Raw genomic sequence first — 18,003 nt, forward strand, 5'->3', positions numbered from 1 at the left:
TTCTTAATGTCACTGCAGACCTCAGAGCCATGTCACATACTTATTTTGCACTCAGTAAAGGATTATGAAAATTTATTGAGTGATCCTTGCTGTGCCAGATGGATCCTCGTTGCAAGCATGGATGTAGTCACACTGCGATTTGCAATCATTTCCTCCCTCTGACCATAACCAGATCTATAATCACACTGTTTTATCTGCAAATACAGTATTTACTGCTTTCTGCTAGATAGTAGTAGTAGTGGTGTGGAGTAGGTAGTAGGATTTGTTATTTATTATTATGAGTCCTTAAAAATGTGACAATATTACTCAAAACAAGATGTGATGTAAATGTAAAAAGTCTGGGGTCATTTAATGTAGAAGACCTCATCTAAATATCGACTTTGTCTGAAGTGACAAAAAGCTGAAGTCAACTGAATTGAATGCTGAAGAGAATTTTCTCTTTAAATAACTACTAGAGACAAAGAATTTACTAAAGGTTAATGGAGTAATGAAAGAAACTTGCCAGCAGTCCCACGTGAGCACCTTTATTTGCTGATGAGCCACAATACGAAGGGCTAATTATGTTTTTTATTCATGCAAAACAAAACAGCTAATTGACATAGTTTCCCAATGAACTGGAAATCTGTCACAAAGAATCAGAATAATGGAGTTTATTTTGTGTTTATGAGGGATTGTAAAACCTGCAGTAAAACACTTCTTCATTATTGTAGTTATTATTATATACCTATATACCTTACAATATGAAACGCCTCAAGGCGACTGTTCATGTGATTTGACGCTATAAAAATGAAACTGAATTAAATTATTTATTTTCTCTAGAAAAGAGAAGCTGACACATGAACCGACCTGTAGTTTGGCAGAATTACTTTACACACCATTATACTTAGTAAAACATGTATTTTTATTTCAGCTGAAAAATTATTCATGTATTATTTGTTATCAGTCTTTATGGTTACAGAGGTTAACTTCACATGCACTGTAAGGACTCTTTCAACCATTTCTATTGGATCTGTAAGCTTCAGCAGTATGAGCTATTGCTTGCTGGAAAATACTATTTATTGTTTATATATAACTTTACATTTAGTAACACATTCATAGTATAATGCAGCATAATGCAATCATAATAATAGTATATTAATTTCATTTGATAGGTGCGCTTTATATTGCAAAGAGTACAGACAGTGGCTGACAGAGCTGAGGAAACAGAACAGTACCTTGCCAGCAAATTAACCCTTCTCTTTGAAATCCCTGTAATATGAAAACCCTAAAATCAACCTACTAATATTACACAGACCATCAAATACAGACAAAGGAGCCCCCGCCCCACCCCAGCATCTACACTATAACAGCTGCTTTGGAATAACCTTTGACTTTCTCCTAATGATGCACGTATACACACACACTTATGAATGAATTTCCACTTTGTTCATAACTTGGCTTCATACAAGGATGGACTTTAAAGAATATCACCAACATGCGCACACACACGCAAACACACAGACACACTCAGAGCCAGTGTCGCAACTTAAAACTGCTAGTCTCATATGTTAGTTCTGATCTGTAGCCCACAGCCTGATCCTTTAACAGGCACAGCATTTCCATCTGCCAGGCCCCTAGCAGGACAACCACGATTAGGCCTGTGCTGGCTCACTGTGTTGTTGGTGTTTGAGTGGGGGTGTGTGAGTGAGTGTCTGTTTGTGTGGGTGCCAACACGCCCTATTTGGAACCAGCTGAGTGCTGGAGATTTGTTGGCACAGAAGTCTTTTAGCTGATCTGCTGCTCAGTGGCTTTCCAGGAGGGCTTCTATTAATCCATCTCTACCATAAATTATACAGGATGGGTCAAACAATCACTCGGCCCGTGTTTTTGTGCTTAGTCACAAAGAGAAACGTGATCTCTGTGAACATTGTGCCTGCCTGTTTTGTGATAAATAAAAACTACTAACAACCACCATATGAGGTGAGAAAACCCATTTCATCCAACAAATTTGATGAACGCATGAGGTCAGTAAAAAATATTAAAAACAAGATAACATAATGTTGTCTGTTAGCCACTCATTTCCATCTGTAAAGTCACACTCAGAGGAGTTAATCTGAACAATTACAGAAGTCAGGGTCCTTTTCTGATGTTTTAGAAACCACAAACATACCTTCATCAGTTAGCATATAATTGTTACTATTTCATACCATAAAATTTATTCAGGAACTAAAAATTCTATAATGTAAAACACATATATTCAGTTGTTCAGTTAGTCATAAGGGGTCATCATAGCAGATAGTTCTGCATATTTGATTTTGCAAACTTTTTATGCAGAGTCTGCCAATTCAGAAACTAAGAATTCTATAAAGTTTAGAAAAGTCATTATAGTTGTTCATTAAATGAACTTGAATGTCTATACAACCTTTCATGAGAAATACACAACAATTGTTGCAACGTAACATAGTGCACTTGATAAAAAAAGTCTAACGGTAACCAAGATCTAGTTTCTCATAGGGGCCCATGAGAAACTTATCAGTAATATCCTGTTCACTGTTCAATATTTGTGCTTTTTCTTTGTCCTTTTCTTTGTTCAGATAATTTGTTACACAAAACCATCTGGGATCTTCGGGTCCAAAGTAGGACTGTCACAAGAACGCTGTATTGGTGAGAGCTGTGTCAATAATGCACAAATCATAATATCATAGTAACTGTGAAATAATTCTATTTGTATGTTTTGTACAGTTATGTTTACAGATCTCTGACCACACCTGTGCACTTATATGTTGATCTATAAGTCAAAAAAAGAAAAATAAACACCTTAAAGAAAGATTTGCATAAAGGTAGTAACACTCAGAATAAGTATGATGTTTTTTAACATTTTGGGGACCAGGTACATTAGCCCCTGACATCAGAAGTAGGAAATTAGAGTTCATCCACTCATTCATGCATTTAGTGCCTTTAAGATGATTTGGGTCATCTATTCAATTCAATTCAATTCAATTCAATTTTATTTATATAGCGCCAAATCACAACAAAAGTCGCCTCCGGGCGCTTCATAGATACAGAGAAAAACCCAACAATCATATGACCCCTATGAGCAAGCACTTTGGCGACAGTGGGAAGGAAAAACTCCCTTTTAACAGGAAGAAACCTCCGGCAGAACCAGGGGCGGTCATCTGCCGCGACCGGTTGGGGTGAGATCTGGCTTCATAGATAAATAATGATGCGTATCATCAGCATAACAATGAAAACATATGCAGTGATTTCTGTTAATATTGCCTAAGGGTAGTATAATGTAAAAAGTATTGGTCCAACTATAGAACCCTGTGGAACTCCACGACTGAGTTTAGTATATGAAGAAGACACTTACATGCACAAATTTGAATCTTATCAGGTAGATACAATTCAAGCCACTGCAGCACAATTCATTTAATATCAACAGTGTGTTCTCTATAGTAAAATATTGGGATCAATGACACTGAACATTCAGAGCACAGAGATGACTTCACCGTCAGAGGCTATAAGGGAACTAAGAGGTTCCCTTATGATTTGAATTCCGATTTGAATTCCAGTCTTATCAAATCTATGCTATCCCTATCCAGCAGTTTCAAATATACTTTAGTGTTTTTTGGTCCCTGGAATACATTTTACTACAGTCGCTGGGGTCTCTAGTGGGGGAAAAATCAACTGGAAAGGTAAACGAGTTGTTGGTGTAGTAGGGCCTATGCCATCAACAGGTTACTCACAAGCCAAGTATACTGGCTCATATATAGGCTGTTAATGATATAGGTTTAGATATGTGGGAAGTGAACTAGAACAGCATGAAGCCAAGGCCTCCAGTAATATTATGAAGAATCCTGGAGTAGTTCAACATGCACAATAAGCAAATATGCAGGACTACCTCCATTTCTTTCCAACATATGGCTAAAAGTAGAAACATCATTTTTCAGAGTGATGCTGGAAAGCTAGTTTATGCATTTATTACTTTGAGACTGAACTAGTATAATTTCGTATTAGATTGTTCTAAAGGATCCCTGAAAACTCTTCAACTGACCCAGAATTCTGCAGCAAGAGAACCAATTGGGACATTGTAACTTCTGTTTAGTTGCTTCTTGTTAAATCCAGAATTGGATTTAAAACGCATACAAAATCTTCAATAATCAGTCATATCGTCACATCATCATAGTGCCTTATTATCCTAACAGAATACTTTGGCTTACTTGTTGTTCCCAGAGTTTTTAAAAGTAGAATGGGAAGCAAAGCCTTCAGCATGAGGTCGCTCTACTGCAGAACCAGCTCCCAATTTGGATTAGAGAGGCACGCTCACTCTACTTTTAAGATTAGGCTTAAAACCTTCCTTTTTGATAAAGCATATAGTTAGGGCTGGACCAGGTGAATCTGAATCCTCCTTTAGTTACTCTGCAATAGGTCTAGGCTGTTGGGGGCTTCCTATGTTGCAATAAGCATTTCTTCTTCACTCATTTTCTTCACTCCCTGTGTGTGTAGTCAATGAAAATGGTTCAATTAGAGATCAAGTTTCCTCAGTTCAGTAGTGGTCAGATCATGTCCATTCAACTGTTGGGAAGTGATCTTTAACTTATATGACCTGAGATGCTGTGGTTAGAGTGTTATTATTTTTCCTCTTTGGTCAGACAAATCACCTCTGAAATTGCTGCAAAGTCACACATTTAAAGGATATTTACTTTTCATTTCCAGAAGAAAAATACCAGCGACATTGAGAAGTGACGTGTGTATGATGGAAGACATCAGAGACAATTACTGATTCCTTTGGTTTATATTTGATGATTTTGTGGTGGAGCCTGGACTGAGACAGACGAATTGCTTTAGATACAGAAGTTGACATTTAATTTAGAGCATGAGTCAAAAAAAAGCATCCACTCATTCTTATTTCTTTATCTCAGCTCACATGCTCCTGATGTACCATGTACTTGTAAGACGTCCCTGAACTAATTTAAGCATTGTCTTTCTAGTCTCACTCCTAAACACACTGCTGCATCATACACTATTTAAATTCTGCTCAGCCTGGTGTGTTCATATGAAAGTGATAGCATGCTTGAGGGAGCAGCCAGCTGCTATCAAAAAGGTTGTGACTGTTTTACACCAGGCAGAAGACCGATTTAGATGAACACATTTTAAATTAGGGCAAACTTTTACATTATTAGCAATGCTAGCAGCATGTCTCAGTGAATAGAAAAATGTCTGCTAATCCTGCAGCATGATACTGCTCAATTATCTCGGCAAAATGCAAATTTAGATGTCACTGTTTGACCTTAACATCAAAATACCTAAAACAGCTGTGAACTTTTAGGGCATGGGCGCGGGCCCTTGGTTGGGTTGGGTGGGAGGTCTGTGGTGTCTGTTACATAAACATTCACAACTGATACTTTCAGTCCTGTGGGTTGGAGAGAAGTCGTCTGTGGATGTATGTATGCTATAGTTCATGTTTGTGTTATGTCAGTGAGTTTGCACAAAAAGGTGGGCAGAAGACACGCTTTCCAAGTGCTCAGTATATACAGTGGGGCAAAAAAGTATTTAGTCAGCCACCGATTGTGCAAGTTCCCCCACTTAAAATGATGACAGAGGTCAGTAATTTGCACCAGAGGTACACTTCAACTGTGAGAGACAGAATGTGAAAAAAAATCCATGAATACACATGGTAGGATTTGTAAAGAATTTATTCGTAAATCAGGGTGGAAAATAAGTATTTGGTCACCTCAAACAAGGAAAATCTCTGGCTCTCACAGACCTGTAACGTCTTCTGTAAGAAGCTTTTCTGTCCCCCACTCGTTACCTGTATGAATGGCACCTGTTTGAACTCATCATCTGTATAAAAGACACCTGTCCACAGCCTCAAACAGTCAGACTCCAAACTCCGCCATGGCCAAGACCAAAGAGCTTTCGAAGGACACCAGGAAAAGTATTGTAGACCTGCACCAGACTGGGAAGAGTGAATCTACAATAGGCAAGCAGCTTGGTGTGAAAAAATCAACTGTGGGAGCAATCATCAGAAAATGGAAGACCACTGATAATCTCCCTCGATCTGGGGCTCCACGCAAGATCTCATCCCGTGGGGTCAAAATGATCATGAGAAAGGTGAGCAAAGATCCCAGAACCACACGGGGGGACCTGATGAATGACCTGCAGAGAGCTGGGACCAAAGTAACAAAGGTCACCATCAGTAACACACTACAACGGCAGGGAATCAAATCCCGCAGTGCCAGACGTGTTCCGCTGCTGAAGCCAGTGCATGTCCAGGCCCGTCTGAAGTTTGCCAGAGAGCACATGGATGATACAGCAGAGGATTGGGAGAATGTCATGTGGTCAGATGAAACCAAAGTAGAACTTTTTGGTATAAACTCAACTCGTCGTGTTTGGAGGAAGAAGAATACTGAGTTGCATCCCAAGAACACCATACCTACTGTGAAGCATGGGGGTGGAAACATCATGCTATGGGGCTGTTTTTCTGCCAAGGGGACAGGACGACTGAGCCGTGTTGAGGACAGAATGAATGGGGCCATGTATCGTGAGATTTTGAGCCAAAACCTCCTTCCATCAGTGAGAACTTTGAAGATGAAACGAGGCTGGGTCTTCCAACATGACAATGATCCAAAACACACCGCCCGGGCAACAAAGGAGTGGCTCCGTAAGAAGCATTTGAAAGTCCTGGAGTGGCCTAGCCAGTCTCCAGACCTCAACCCCATAGAAAATCTGTGGCGGGAGTTGAAAGTCCGTGTTGCTCGGCGACAGCCCCAAAACATCACTGCTCTCGAGAAGATCTGCATGGAGGAATGGGCCAAAATACCAGCTACTGTGTGTGCAAACCTGGTAAAGACCTATAGTAAACGTTTGACCTCTGTTATTGCCAACAAAGGTTATGTTACAAAGTATTGAGTTGTATTTTTGTTATTGACCAAATACTTATTTTCCACCCTGATTTACGAATAAATTCTTTACAAATCCTACCATGTGGATTCATGGATTTTTTTTTCACATTCTGTTTCTCACAGTTGAAGTGTACCTCTGGTGCAAATTACTGACCTCTGTCATCAGTTTAGGTGGGGGAACTTGCACAATCGGTGGCTGACTAAATACTTTTTTGCCCCACTGTATCAACAGTTGAGTATCAGGCGTATCATTACTCATGTTCTGCTTGCGTATTCAAGTTTCCAGCCATGGCTTTAAAAACCTACTTCGTCTAAATATTAAAGCCATATTGCAATGCAGGGATGCAGTTCTATTGGCCTATTGACCTTTGTAGCTAGCTACTAAAGCTAATTAGCTGAAAAAGTAGCAGACAGGACTGCATTAAGATCATATATGATTCTGTGATTGAAATAACTGCCTGGGATCAGAAACACTGCCAGAAATCATTGTATGTGTTCTCGGTTTGGTGTGCCATCCATGAATATAGGGTTAAAGGTCTTTTGTGAAAAGAAGACCTTATATGTGAATATGATCCAGAAACTTGAACTTCAAACTCGATTAAAAATGGACTTAGGCAAAGTGAAAAACAGTTCTCTCGTCAGACAAATTGAAATGTAGAGTTTTTGTTGGAGAACATGCATGCCAAATGTCCTGAATAAAAGAGGAGAGGGACCATCCAGCTTGTTATCAGGGCTCAGTTCAAACGCCATGCATCGAGTACATGAAGAAACATGTGCATAAGTGAATTGAGCAACTTCCATAACTGCAAAGGCACCATCAATGCTGAAAAGTTTAGACAGGTTTTAGAGCAATATATGCGCCCATCCAGATTACAGCTTTTCTGGGAGACCTCCTATATTTCTGCAAGACAATGCAAAACTATACTTCATCTATTACAGGAGCATGGATTTGTAGTGGAAGAGCCAGGGTACAAACTGACCTCCCCGACGTCTCACCAATTGAACGGTTTTTGTGCATCGTGAAATGAAAAATATGACAAAGATGACCCAGGAGTGTTGAGGAGTTAGAATCCTCTATCACGCAAGAATGGGGCAACATTCCTTTCCCAAAAGTCCAACAACTCGCCTCAGTTTCCAGATGTTTAGAGACCAGTGAAAACAAGAGGGGATGTGCCACAGTGATCTGATATGTTTTCACGTCAGCAAACTGAATTATGATATTATAATATTTGCATATTATCTGGTAACATGCTATTTACTTATGTGATTATTTCTGAAGCAACATGTTAAACATAGTGAACCTAGAAATTCTCATCTTTCTTTAGTTGCTGCTCTCTCCAGTAGAATCTACACACATTGAAATGTATCAATATTCAAACACTGACGTGATCACAAACTCACAGTTAAAACACCAGCCTCTATAAAGTAATATCACTTTATCTTTAAAACCAGACAGAGAATTAAATTCAATAATAGATCTGTCTGCCCCAAAGTCATATTTTTAAATTCTCAACGTAATGTATTTGTGCTGTGCCTCTGCATCTATGAGAGCAGAGCAGTTTTCTCCAGCAAAGCAGCCATAGACTGACCATCATTAAACCATGTGCTGCATTTCAAAGGCAGTAAAGGGAGCTGACGTGATTGGCCATTATGGGAGCCCATCCAAACTCCACCTGCTGATACCACATTTACCCCCACATACCCACAGAAATGGATTGATCCTGCTTCCCTGATGGAATGGTGCTATTTTTAGCAAAAGAAGCATATGTACCATAGTTTTCTGCGCGAAGTGATGATCTACTAATATGCAGTGACAGGAGAAAACAACCCAGAATGACAATGAAATTGTGAAAGGATCAACATGGCAAGTATGTGTCATAAACAGCACTGAAAAGCAAAGCATGCAAGTGTTTAATATACCCAAATAGACACTCACTGTTAGCTCAGAAGGTATGCTGTTATCTGTCTGGTGCTGTGGGGGATGGTTTTGCATAGAAAATGGTGCAGAGGTTTAGGCTCTGAGATGAATGACCAACAAATTTGGCTGGTTTTGCAATGTGCTTAGTTTCTGTGTGTGACAGGTAACGGAGGGGGACGTGTGCTTTTGGACTGAAAGTGTCTCACAGTGTGACACTGATGTTTTCTCTCAAAAAAAAAAGGAAAAATCACAAATCACAATCTTGCAGGAGCATATTCCCCACGTCTGATACTGCCTAATAAATCCTGTTCTGACACTTCTCAGTGAACTTTTAAAATATGCTAGAGCTAACAGATGTTTGTCAGTGAGAAGTTGCAAGTTTTACTTCAATCTGGCTCTAAATTTATTGAAAAATGATTCATCACCAATGGCAAGTCCATCCTAACAATTTGGCTGAAAAGATACATTTGTGTAATAATTCTACAAACATCCTTATCATTTGTATTCTGATGGTGTGCTCGCTTTTGTCTTCCCAATACTGTAGGCACAGCTGATCCAATTTCCAGTGTTTTAGAGCTTCATGACCTGCTCTCTTGAGTCTAGTCAGGTTTGGTCTATGCTGAGAAAACTCATCGTTGTTTAGAATGTCCTGATATGTCACTTAGCTCTGAATCCATATTTCCCTACTGTGCTAGTTAGTCTTGAACTTGAAACTTGAATAAGCAGATGGACGAGCCACAAATCTACCTAAGTATAATCTAAATGTGGACACGGCTCAAGCAAATCTGACCTTTTATGTAAATTGGCTACCACTGCCACTAATCTACTTCAATGTTATACTGATGACTTTTACTTTTGGCTGCTCCCTTTTTCCCAAAGAGTCGCTTCAGCAGGAAGCTCTGCGTGTGTGATTTGGATGATTTTCACACCACATGCCCTTCCTAACGCAACCCTAAATGGGATTTGTGTTTTCTTTAAAGACTAAATCAGGGATCTTTTTAGACAAATGTGTAAACCACTACACTATGGAGCCACAATGTTTCTAATATTTCCACATCCTAAAATGTTACCAAGTTTAACAATTATGACTGACTTTCATTTTGGTGTGAGATGTTTGGACTCGTCTATTTAAAAACATTCCTTGTAAAACTGTAAAATACAAAAAAAACATCTACTTTTCATAACTCCTAATGAAATCACCAAGGGAAGGACCACAGGACAGAATGAAGATGCAATATTGGAAATCCTTAAAATTCCTTACCTTGTACTAGCAGCCGTGTGGTGTGAATAGCCTCTCCCTGGGGGCTGAAGGCTCGACACATGTAGGCCCCCCGATCTTCCCGGGTGATGGATAGCACCGTCAAACTCCCATCGGACACCTGAGCGCACACACAAACATGTAACTTTAAACGTCAGTACTGAATAAAACCCAGAAGACAAATAGTTTTGTTGTAATGAGCCCCCTCCCTGAGCCTGGTTCTGCTGGAGGTTTCTTCCTGTTAAAAGGGAGTTTTTCCTTCCCACTGTCGCCAAAGTGCTTGCTCATAGGGGGTCATATGATTGTTGGGTTTTTCTCTGAAAGTACTATTGTAGGGTCTACCTTACAATATAAAGCGCCTTTAGGCGACTGTTGATGTCATTTGGTGCTATATCGCAGTACAGAAACAAGACAATCCTAAGTGTTAAAAGCAACTAATCAATCAAAGTCTTTGAATTTGGTTGTGAAAGTGCCAAGGAGTTAGACCCATTCGAGATCAAAAAGTAGCTTCCTTTGATTTTGACTCGGTCTGCTAGGTTTAAGTCCTTCGAGCAGTGTGTTGTGTTATGCAGTGTGGCTGTTAAACATTTCCCTTTACAGCCAAACCTCTTATAGAAGCAAGTCTTGCTAATTGGCAACCATTTACAAATGCCTCCAAGCACTTACTTGAGCAGTTAATTTGAACTTCTATCTAAATTAACTTTAACTTCAGCGGTCACCAAGAACAAAAATAGAATCATGGGTTAATCCAAAAAATGAAACACTCTCTGAAAAAAATGATTTTTCCAGGTGAAAAGTCTTTTCTGAATGAGACCTGGCCAGAGGGCAGCAAGTTGTTTGTTATAACAAAAAATGCCTGCAATCAACATCATCTGCCAGGTAGTATGTCTACTTGCAGACCAATCCCTGTTATTTATTGCATGTTTGTTATTCCCATATCCCTGTATGATTCCTATAATATCCAGGTTCCTGACCACATACAGCTTCATTTTATGTGCTTCCTTAGTTAGACATCTGAGGACCCACATGAAGACAGAAAATATCAGTGTGAAAGTTTTTTATTTGGGGCAGACCCTCAATGACCTCAGCAATAACAGAACACCAAATAAAAAGGTCAGTAAATCAGACGCAATAACTGCAGAACCCATTTTTGGAAAATGACTTTATTTTTTCCAGATCGTCGCTGTCTTGCATAAAACCTACTGAATCGCTGACTTGAGTTGAGAGCATATCCTAATTTTTGGCACCCCTCCACCTGCTGGAAATCTAGGCAACCGCAACCATCCCTGGGAGTTTCATCTAACAGCCCATTTCCACAGTGGAAACCCAAACATCACCACATTACCACTTATTTTGTTAAATTAAAGCACTGCTCACCATCCAGATCTGTCTTCAGAGATTTTTCTCCTAAATCAGATCAGAGTGCAGCCACTCATATCAAAACCAAATTGTTATTCAGATTAAAATCTCTCCCACATCTTTGTGTTAGCACATGCTCATGGTTTACGGTTGTTATCAGTCTATAACAGCCCAAAGTATCGTGACTAACTTGGGAGAAAGCTGCTGCCTGAGAGAGGGACAAATTTATATGTATAACTCTCCTGTGAACAAAGCTCAGTCACCTAAATAATTGATCTAAACTGAGGGAGTCATTCCCGTTCTTCTTGCAGGATTCATTACTGTACAGCAACAAAACGATCACAAAAGGCTTCTTTTTAAATGAAAATAAAAGTTCTGTTACATTATGTGTGAATGGAATAATGGTTACTGAGAAAAACTCCCAGTGCTGGAACACACAGTGAATCTTATAATCTCTGATTGTTGAAAGTAGTAAGGAAACAAGGAGTCAAGCTGAGGAGTTGTCTGTTAATTGAATGTTGCCATTTCAAACGTAGATCTCTCAATCTAAAGACTGCAAACGCATTTATTCAACCTGAGAAGTTAAGTCACAACAGCCTGACCCGAGATGCTGTTACAGCTCAAAACATCTTTTAAGTGACCAATGTGAGACGTTCAAGGCCTGCAAGCCAGCACTAAGCTCCCTGCCATCCAACCTTTCTGATCATCTTTGCTTGTTGGGAAGCTTTTATTGCAGGCTAATGAGATGCCATCAACTTGAGTGACACTAGCTTCTCTTCTCACCATCTCTCAGCCAGTGTGCTCCATGCCCCCCTACACACAAACACTCACAGTGAAGAGAACATGTGGGAGAAAACCATAACGTCTGCAATATTCACTAGACTTCTGAATTCTGCTCTGATGATTAAGACTACAAGACTAGACATCTGTGGAAGTATCCCTTGGCATTTTTTCCTTGTTTATATATGATGCTAAGAAAACTGAGCTAAGTGAAAGACCCCACTCACTCAAAACTGGTAGAGACCAAATGTGGAGCTACAAAAACATTCAATATCAGATTGTACTAAAACTTGAAACTAAAAGATGGTGTAGCCCCGTATCAGCTACTGGTGTAAAGAAGCAACAGTTTGCTAACAAGTAAACTTTTACATATTTAACTGTCGAGTCGGCACCTTGCTGGTAGACTTTGCATGATGAGGCCAGATGCTTCGTACAAACACAGTGGTCTCAGTGCCTGCAACTGTTAGTCTAAACATAACATGACTATAGTAACATATTTAATAAACAGCTGATACGAATATAAAGTATTTACCTTATACTTGGCACTGCTGACCATGAGACTACCTTCCCGCAACCAGCTGACTGAGGGTTTGGGATTCCCAAAGGCTATACAGGTCAAAGTGATGCTCCCCCCCTCCTTGGCCTCCACGTACTGAGGTGGTGTATCTGTGAAAGTTGGGGGGGCTGAAGAGACAGAGCAGAGGTTGGAAAGGAAATATGAACAATAAAATTAATAAAGGTAGGAAACATACACAATAAAACAAAGAAAAACCTGCATAGCTGCTATTTTCTCTAGCTGCTACCTTCTTTTACAGAGTGAATAGAAATAATCCATTGTGATGTGATAAAAGTCATATAAAATCAGTGGCTACCAGTGAACGTGGTGGTGAAAAGTCAGAAATCAAGACAGGGGAAAGTACTTTTTCATGGAACTGTTTAAAAACAATTTAAGAATTTCTAAGTTGTTGTTGGACAAAGATTGCCTCAGTAAATACAAAATGCAGATTTATTTCCATGTATTAAGGGAAAAAAATATGTAAATCTACCTGGTCTTATGTGAAAAAGTAATTGCACTAGCCACACACAGCCCTGATTACTGACAGATCTGTCGAATCACTTAAATACAAAGTGAAATAGGCTCTAAAGAGACTCAAGAACAAATGAGAAACAAAGTCGTTGACAGCACTGGGACACTAGCATGGAGATGCTTTGGAATGATCCTAAACAGGGTATTTTGTATTTATTTGGGTAATCTTCTTTAAGTTTTACAAATAAATAAATAAACTGCAACAAAGCTGACATTTTGTCATTACACAGTTAACTGAATTCAGAGATATAAACATACAGTTTTTAAAGCATAATATTTTTACAGTTAGAAATCCATTACTGCAGATTAAAGCGGGCAGACGGCAAAATAACTGTTCGTCTTTTCGGTCACTTTTTCCATATTTCTGTCTCCTTCAGCTTTTACAGTTTTACGGCTTCTGAACTTTTATAAGGATCCTTTAAAATCCTAATGCATTTGACCCTAATGACAAATATGAATTATATTTTTGGATTTTTAAGTCCCAACTGAGTGCTTACCACAGCAAAAAGAAGAACTGGGGAATGAACAGGAAGAGAAAAGAAACAACTAAAGACCTGCTGTACAAAGATCAGTACACATCAGAATTCTGCATTGTTAGCTGTCAGACTAAGGATTAGGGTTAGTTAAGTTGGGAAAAAATGTAATACTGTATTTCAGAGAAATCTGTTTACATTTAGTGGCGTTCTGATCTCTAAACCTCTGTTTTATCTCAGAATGCAGACCTTTTTACTTTTTGCAGACTTGAAGCAGACTGGGAGCAGCTTGACAATAGGAAGTTTTCTCCCAGATCTCCTAATACCTTATCATTAGGAGATGAATACATTTACAAAAAAACATCTAAATGTTAAAACTAGAAATGTCTCATTAGCAAACACATTTAGAGTCTCAAAACCCAATTAATGAAGTCCACAGAACTTACTGTAGAAGTCAGCAAATGAACTTGGACAAATTGGGACAAGGCTTGTGTATAAAAGTGTTCCTAGGAGAACAGTGACCCCGATAACTGTCAAAGACATTTGAAGGCACCAAACTTCTTGGATGTCTGATCAAACTGTGTATCCAAACTTGCCCTGAATGATGGCTCTAACAGAGCTTCAGAAGTCCTCCCAGGAGGATAAACATTTGAGAAGCACACCATAAATCCTGCCTTCAGGGCAAACGAGTCTGATTGTCAATGAGGGGCCCACCCAAAGCCCAGGCCAAACCTTACACAACACGTATACTTGCTGTTGAGACTCAAATATAGCTGTTCACAGGTACTTACTGAGGATCGACCAAGACTTAAAAACAGAGAAGCTGTAATTGCTGTCATAGTTTCTAAATCTTATTTGGTAGACATACCAAGAAAGATAACACGCTCACACACTCATAAGAGTGCTATAAATGCATGAACAGTTTAAAAGTATTAATGCTTTCAGTTAAAAAGTGAGATGCAGATTTGACAGTTTCTGCAATAACAATGATTTATTAAATTAAGTAAGTGTAGTGACAGTTGATAAATTAATATTTTAACACAGCTAAGCCATCTGAGCAAGATAAACTCTTAAAAAAAAACTTCCTTTCAGAGTTTTGATAAGTGTGATTTTTGTTTTTTAAGAATTAAACATCAGTGTGCCTGACATGGTGCATTTGGTTAATACCATTTTTTAAAATCCTCTTTAGCTCCGTTGCTGGCTAGAATATAAGGAGGGATGATCATACAAGACAACTGGCACCATACTCCAACAGAAATACAGTTAAGCTGTGTTACAACTGCCCTGCCCCCACTGAACTCATGCCAATTACAGTCTATCACATGTCATGTCAATATCGCTGTCAATGATTCAATGCAGATTTTGTTTGAGCATAATTCCTTTTTTGATATTCTCAATCTAATCACCTTAGGACTCAAGCTGATCTGCTTACATGTGTAATCTCTAGCATGTTATTCCATCTGCAGCTATGAGCCAGGCCATAGTGCTAATTCCACGTCTCACATTTTACCATGCCACACAGCTAAGACCGATTTTACAGTTATGGAAACGCAGACTTCCGACCTCATTATATAGCTGTATTTCCTTGTAACTAGTTGTCTTACTACTGGTTAAAATAAAGGGTGGATAAGACCAACTGTACTGCTATGGAAGACTGCTGGATACTGCAGCTGGCACTCAAAGTTGCTACCTAAGCTAGGTACACATGAATCTCATTGCCAGTGCTGTTATTTGCTCAACCTGTCAGTCGCTTTAATTTGGGCTTTACTTGTGTGTATGAAAATACAGTAATATACACTAGTACGTGAAAATAATATCACTTAAGGCAGCGGTCCCCAACGAATTCAGAAACATGTATTCAGATTGTTATTTAGAATATCATTTTTAGTTTTAAGCAATTTTTTTTGACACATTTCTAAAATATTTGTGTGTTCTTAGTTGTGTTTTTTGTTTGAGCAGTGGAGAAACAGAGCATTTACCCCATTACAACTTTTTCTGTTATTTCTGCAGGGGTGCTTTAGAGCATTAGTAAGAGGGAGGTAGTCACAGGTTAACCATGCTCTGCAATGCAGTCCAGCAGGATGCTGTTCAAATATCATTGTGGAGCAAAACAGGATGAAAGTCAACAAACTGTTTTTGTAAACAAATCCTACGACTGACAAGCAGTGAAATTTAAAGGCTGTAAGTTGCAAATCAATTTCAATATGCAATATAAATGGCACAGCAGTGTAATAAACTGTTTTACCTCTTCTTCCACCACTAACAATAACTAATTACTATAATAACTAATTGGTATACTGACTACAGTAGTTATCTATGAGTCAATTTTTAATGCTGCATTTTGTCTGAGTGGTTAGGACACTCCACTGGCCAGTAATCATGTGTGCATCTGCTTTTTGACAGGGAGGAGGAACAGTGACCCCTTCATTCTGTTTTCCTCAAGGACCTTAAGAAGTGCTGAAAAGCTTGTGCGAGGGTGCAAACTGGCACACAGACGAGAAAGGAAAAGACATGTCAAAACTAAGGAGGGACAAACAGGCAGAGATAAAGAAGAGCAAAAAAAATAAGAAAGACTCCATTAGACAAAAAAATAGAGATACTGGGTCTGGCATGTAGCATGCACTGCAAAGTGCTGCTGCAGAATGGTGTGCTTTTTCAAGAGGGAGGCATTGAAGACCAACCCTATAACATTTGAACCTTTTTTTATTTTATTTTTTTGGTATCACCTTATCTGCATTTGGGCTTCACCATGATTGAAAGGACGAAAGAGTGCAGGACTTTAAATCTTCTAATTGGAAAAAAGCCTTAATACAAGCAAGGTAATGTTTTTCCCTGCTAGGTAACCTAGAATTTCACTTAATCATTCAAGCAGAAACTTGCATACTTATTAAACTGATTTTACCAACACTTCCCATCTTGCAGCTCATGTCTCATGTCTCCACTCATACACTCTTTCAGGAATGCCGATCTCAAGTGACAGAAGTTCACAGGAATGAAGGAGGCAATTTTACGGAACTTGTCTTTTTGCATCTCACCAAAAATCTAGAAACAGCACTTCTGTCTTAATGTGCCAGTCCTGCTGGCACTGAAGGCCACAGTGTGAAAACCAAAAACTACAGATGTTTGGCAGTGAGAGGTTGAGTGCAAACAGAAGAACTATAATTAGAAGTTCTGCTTCATCTAGATGGTCAGTATAGCACCAAGCCCCCCGAGTGTTCTTCATAAAGTTACTGGTCACACTTAAAACCCTTCTTCAATCAGCTTCACTGTCTAATTAAGTTTTTTGGGTTGACTATGTGTCTTCTTAGTTGGATGGTCAGAAGATTTGCATTTACTATAAACCAGCGGTCCCCAAACTTTTTTGCACCACGGACCGATTTATGTCCGACTATTTTCACGGACAGGCCTTTAAGGTGTTGCGGATAAATGCAACAAAATAAAACCAGTACCGGCACCAACAAAAAGAAAATGTAATCATAATACACAGGAAAAGACCCAGGGAAACCGAGTTAATGATAAAAACGATAAAAAATAAAAACATAAATTTCACACGTGATCTTCAACTCTCGTGGCCCGGTGTCGGTCTGTGACTCGGGGGTTGGGGACCTCTGCTATATACCAAAGAAAAGCTGTGCCTGTATTTGAGCCTGAGCCTCTAATGACAAAATCAAATGTTTTACTTAACCTCTGTATTGTGTTCATATTTTTGCTATTTAGCCAATATTAGCAGGTCTGATGGACCCACATTATTGCGTTACTAAATCAAACATCATAACAATTTATGTAAAAATACTTTACTTTTAAAGGCTAGCAATTCCTTAGCAGGTAGAGCAGGTCCCCTTCTAGTCAGAAGGTTGGTGATTCAACCCCTGGCTGCTACAGCCATGCCTTAGTATCCTCGGGGAAGATACTGAAACTAAAGTTGCTGTCTGTTCAGTGCACGAGTGTGTCAGAATTTTAGATAGAAAGCACTTAAGCATATAAATAAAGTGCTTGGATGAATGATGTTGTTTAAAGCACTTTGACTGCTCAAGTGCAGCCGGGTTTTTCGAACAATATTTAATTTAAAGAAACAGAGTTGATAAGAAAGGTATGGGTGGAGAAAAAAAAGGTTTTCCTGAAAAAATATAAATGAAGCAATGTTTCAGATCATTACTAATAAAACTAATATTACTTCTTTGATGTGAATTAGAAATGGACCCTAATTATGTCAGTGTATACCACTCAGCTACATTGAACTAGGG

At 39.0% G+C, this 18,003-nt stretch overlaps 1 protein-coding gene across 2 annotated transcripts in view; it reads right to left on the reverse strand.

The window, feature by feature from the left end:
- Window positions 1-18,003, reverse strand: part of igsf9bb (immunoglobulin superfamily, member 9Bb) — a 142,227-nt gene that overhangs the window by 69,209 nt on the left and 55,015 nt on the right. For both annotated transcript variants that reach the window (XM_013912674.1, XM_013912675.1), the window contains exons 4-5: window positions 12,732-12,883; window positions 10,064-10,181 (exon numbers count right to left, since the gene is read on the reverse strand). In XM_013912674.1, coding sequence (XP_013768128.1) covers window positions 10,064-10,181; window positions 12,732-12,883 — 270 coding nt within the window. The remainder of the gene's footprint in view (window positions 1-10,063; window positions 10,182-12,731; window positions 12,884-18,003) is intronic.

This window comes from Pundamilia nyererei, unplaced genomic scaffold (assembly GCF_000239375.1).
Source record: "Pundamilia nyererei isolate P.nyererei 1_Seehausen unplaced genomic scaffold, PunNye1.0 scaffold00097, whole genome shotgun sequence".
In the NCBI taxonomy this organism is placed as follows: domain Eukaryota; kingdom Metazoa; phylum Chordata; class Actinopteri; order Cichliformes; family Cichlidae; genus Pundamilia; species Pundamilia nyererei.